This window comes from Octodon degus, unplaced genomic scaffold (assembly GCF_000260255.1).
Source record: "Octodon degus isolate 3935 unplaced genomic scaffold, OctDeg1.0 scaffold00028, whole genome shotgun sequence".
NCBI classification, from domain to species: Eukaryota; Metazoa; Chordata; class Mammalia; order Rodentia; family Octodontidae; genus Octodon; species Octodon degus.
Genome location: NW_004524604.1, coordinates 9,688,324 through 9,692,274, shown reverse-complemented (window position 1 = coordinate 9,692,274; position 3,951 = coordinate 9,688,324). Strand labels below are relative to the sequence as shown.

Below are 3,951 nucleotides of genomic sequence, written 5' to 3'. Positions count from 1 at the left end.
AGGCTTTCACAGAGAGCACATTGGCCAAGCATTGGCCGTGACTCATCCACATGCCTGACACTGACAAAGGTTCTACAATCTGAGGTACAGGATCTCAGGATAAATCCTGAGGGGATTTCAGTGACTTTATCAGATTCAAAAGCTACATCTCTTGTTGCATAGGTCCTGTCTTACCTTGGTCTTAACCATCCAGAAGAAAAGTATAAAACGAAATATAAGAAATAAAGCCATGCTGTTATGTTGAGCTCTGGGGGACTCAGGTCAACAATTTCTGACATTGCCAGTTAAGCAGAAGACCCAATACTATTATGAGATACTGGACTCTTATAGAATATTTTGCTGAGTTTACACACCTATAATATTCAATAATGGAACTTAACAAAAAAAAGGGTACACAGATGAATGTCCATTTTGTATCTTTGTATTCAGTGGTTAGGATAGATATATAGTTACATTCTGTTAATGAATAGAATGATTTTTTCTAATGGTGTTTGTAAATAGGATATCAAGTCCGCATGTTGTACAGCAATTAACCACTTAGAAGAATGTATGTAGTGTGTTAATTATTGAAACTGTTCTACCGATTTGAAAAAGAAAAAAAAAATAAAATAGCAAATCAAAACTGTGAGTATATAAAAAGATTACAAATGAGTTGGATTTATCATAGAAATATGGTTTGTAATGGAAAGTACGGTTAAATATTAGTAAATTTTTTAATGTCATTCATCATACTGACAGATTTAAGTGAATAAATTAGAATGCCACCTTAAGAGATGCATAAAAAGTATTCAATGTAATTTAAGAAACAAGCATTATGAAAGGTACCAGAAAATGTGATACAGAAGTGAAAAGTATGTTCATAGTGATAACTCATTCTCATGGGGAAAAACTGGAAAATTTCTTTCAAAATTAAAGAACAACAACAAAAAAAAAGTAGAAAGTTCAAATTCTGAAGTGCAGACGATAAAAATAACAAAAGTTTATTGTTAAAAGCAAAAGAAAGACTACATACTAATTTTCCATACTACTGATACAACTCACAACTTTTTAGCAATTTGGGCTTAACATGTTCATCATTAAGTGAATACTAACTAAAGAATTAATAAAATTCCACAATTCATAAGCAGTTAATAACAAGTATTTCACATTTTTGTGCAACTTACCTGCTGTAAAATCTTCAGTCAGATCAATAAATGCATGAGAATGTGGAATTTGCATTTTACTTTTAGTAGCCAATGCAGGATGCCATGACAAATTTCTAAAATGAAAAAAAAATTTTTTTCTTAAGATAATAAGAAATCATATTATTTCAAAGTACAAAGACATGGAGGGAAGCCTATACATATATCAATATAATGAGGTATTTTTCAGTCATAAAAAGGCAGAAAATATCGATACATGGTACAGTAGAAATAAACCTTAAAAATTAACAGGATGAAAAGGCACATACAAAATGTTACAAGCTTTATAATTCCATTTGTATAAAATATTCATAACAAGTAAGTGCATAGAAAATATAAGACAAAGAAGATAGATTAGTGGTTGCCAGGGGCTGGCAGTAGGGAGCAAGTGGCAGCAAAAGCTTAATGAGGTAGAGTCCTCTTTTACAGGGCTGGAGAAGTATTATAACTAATTAGAGCCAATGGTTTCACATTATTAATGCTTTAAGTACGTATTGCACAATTTCTTAACTTGCACAGCAGAGATGATATAAGAAATATAATGGGTAATTTTGCTATCTAAACTTCAAATTATTAAAAAGAAACCAATAGTTCCAAGTTTCTATGTATTCCTCATTCAGGTTCACCTAGTATTAACATTGAACACTTAATATGACCACAGTACAATTACCCAAATCAGAACACAGTGTAAAACTGGTAGACTACAGAAAGGAAGGAGGAACAAACATATTATCCTCCTCCGGTTCCCTGTCAGGTGAGAACGCCTCAGACCTAAAGATGTTTCCTACCTATCAAACTTCTCTTTTTGACTATTTTCCTATTAAACTTTTCTGTTTGAATAACACTTTGGTTGGCATTAGTTACAAGAATTTTCTCTTTGCTTCTGTGCAACTCCAGAAACTCTAGCCCAAAGGTATTTATATCTATAATGCTTAAGAAGATCCTAACTTTCTCAAAATGCTAAGCAAGTAACTGTTATATCTTATTCTCTATTTTAGTTGAAGTCACTAATTTTTGATAAATAGAATCAACTCTCACTTATCACAGAATACAGAATGCTTATAAGCAAGAAAATCCAATCTACCCACACTGCTTCACTTATTTTGTTTTTCTTCCTAGTCTCTTTCAATATTTGAAGTTGTATCTTAAGGATATTGTTATTTTACTTTCTTGAACATTTAAAATCAATATTCAAGTTCTTCATGATATTTGAAGTTTTATATTTCTGCCTATGCTCTTCCATTTCATATTTATGTAAGTTAAAAGGTAGTAGCTGACTCTCAAGAGGGTATTTTATACACAGCTATTCTGATCACAATAGAAGAGCAGAGGTAAAAAAGCAGGCAGTTCTAAGCCATATTAAATCTATTCAGTGACATTTCTGAACACACCAGAAGACTTCAATTAGCATTTCACCCACAGAAAACACAATTATGGCGAGGTATTCTAATTTGTGGGTATTAATCACCCTTAATCTCAAAGAAATAGGATACATTTTATCAAGGGATAAATTTAAAAGTAATTAATGTCAACTGTTGCCTTTGGTAACTACTCTCTGAAACAACTGTTACCAATTTTTAATGATTGGCTCATACTGAACTGTCATTATTCAGGTAAAAGCAGATATTAAGACATGGGCCTGGTGTGAAGAAGAGTCTTACAGCCCACTGGTTTTCAAACATGCTAGCTCAGATTTGCTCTAAATTTTTTTTGGAAAAACAGAAACCTAACACATTTAATCTTTGGACCTATTAGACTTATTAAATTTTCAAAGTAAAATGATTACTTTAAAAATATATCAATGATATAAATGAAATATTCAATCATTCGCAAAAGTTACGAAAAGCCAAATACACTAACGTCTTCTTTAATATATAGAAACAATGTATCTTTTTCTTTTATCTTTGAATTTGTACTTCTAAGTTCTTTTTTTTCTAAAGAGAATTTTATCATGAAATAGACTGTCTTCTATATACAGTCTTTTCATTGATTTCTCTGGCATATTTCTGAAAATAAGTTATATCTATGAAGTGAGGTGAAAATTAAATTGTTATTTACTTTGGTTCTTTTCATAGATCTCAGTATTTAAAAAGTTCTTTGTAGTTGATTTATTTAGACTATTGGTACACAACTAAATAAAATATATATGCTATAGTTTGGTAACTTATTAATCCAAAGGAAAAATTTTAATAGAAATACATTTAAAAGGGATGAAGCTTTCAAACATAATATTTATTCTTTAAAAAGTCTTAATGAATGAAACACTAGTCAGCATAAAATCTATTCTTATTTTTAAAGACAAATGGCAACACATCTCATATGTAAGGTGATTAAAATGAATGGATATTTACTATAGCAATGACTCCATTCTTTGCATTTCTTTATAGTCAAGTAAAAAAAATATAGTTATCAATTATCAAAAATAATTTGTAATGTGCTATCAGTTAAGTCTCCTTTCAGGGTGTTGACAGTAACTGGAAATAAGAAGGTATATAGCCTATTCATTAAAGACAACCTCTTAATCGATTTTTAAATATATAAAAGGCCTTACTGAAGATTTATTTAATAGCTATACCAATTACTGTTTATTTAGAGAAAACTTGTTTAGCCAGATCTACTAAAAAGGAAATTGGGGAATCTTTTTATTGAACCTTTGGCAGTACTATATGTGTATATATTTTTAATAAAATGTTTTTATTATACAGTGGCCCTCATTGTGGTGGTTATGTTCCAGACAACCCCCATGATAAGTGAAAATCAGTGAAGTAGC

The 3,951-nt window shown here is 30.4% G+C and overlaps 1 protein-coding gene across 1 annotated transcript in view; it reads right to left on the bottom strand.

Annotated features, from left to right (window-relative positions):
* The window catches only part of Itfg1 (integrin alpha FG-GAP repeat containing 1), a 292,179-nt gene that overhangs the window by 255,505 nt on the left and 32,723 nt on the right, over window positions 1–3,951 (bottom strand). The window contains exon 6 of the mRNA XM_004629193.3: window positions 1,164–1,258. Coding sequence (XP_004629250.1) covers window positions 1,164–1,258 — 95 coding nt within the window. The remainder of the gene's footprint in view (window positions 1–1,163; window positions 1,259–3,951) is intronic.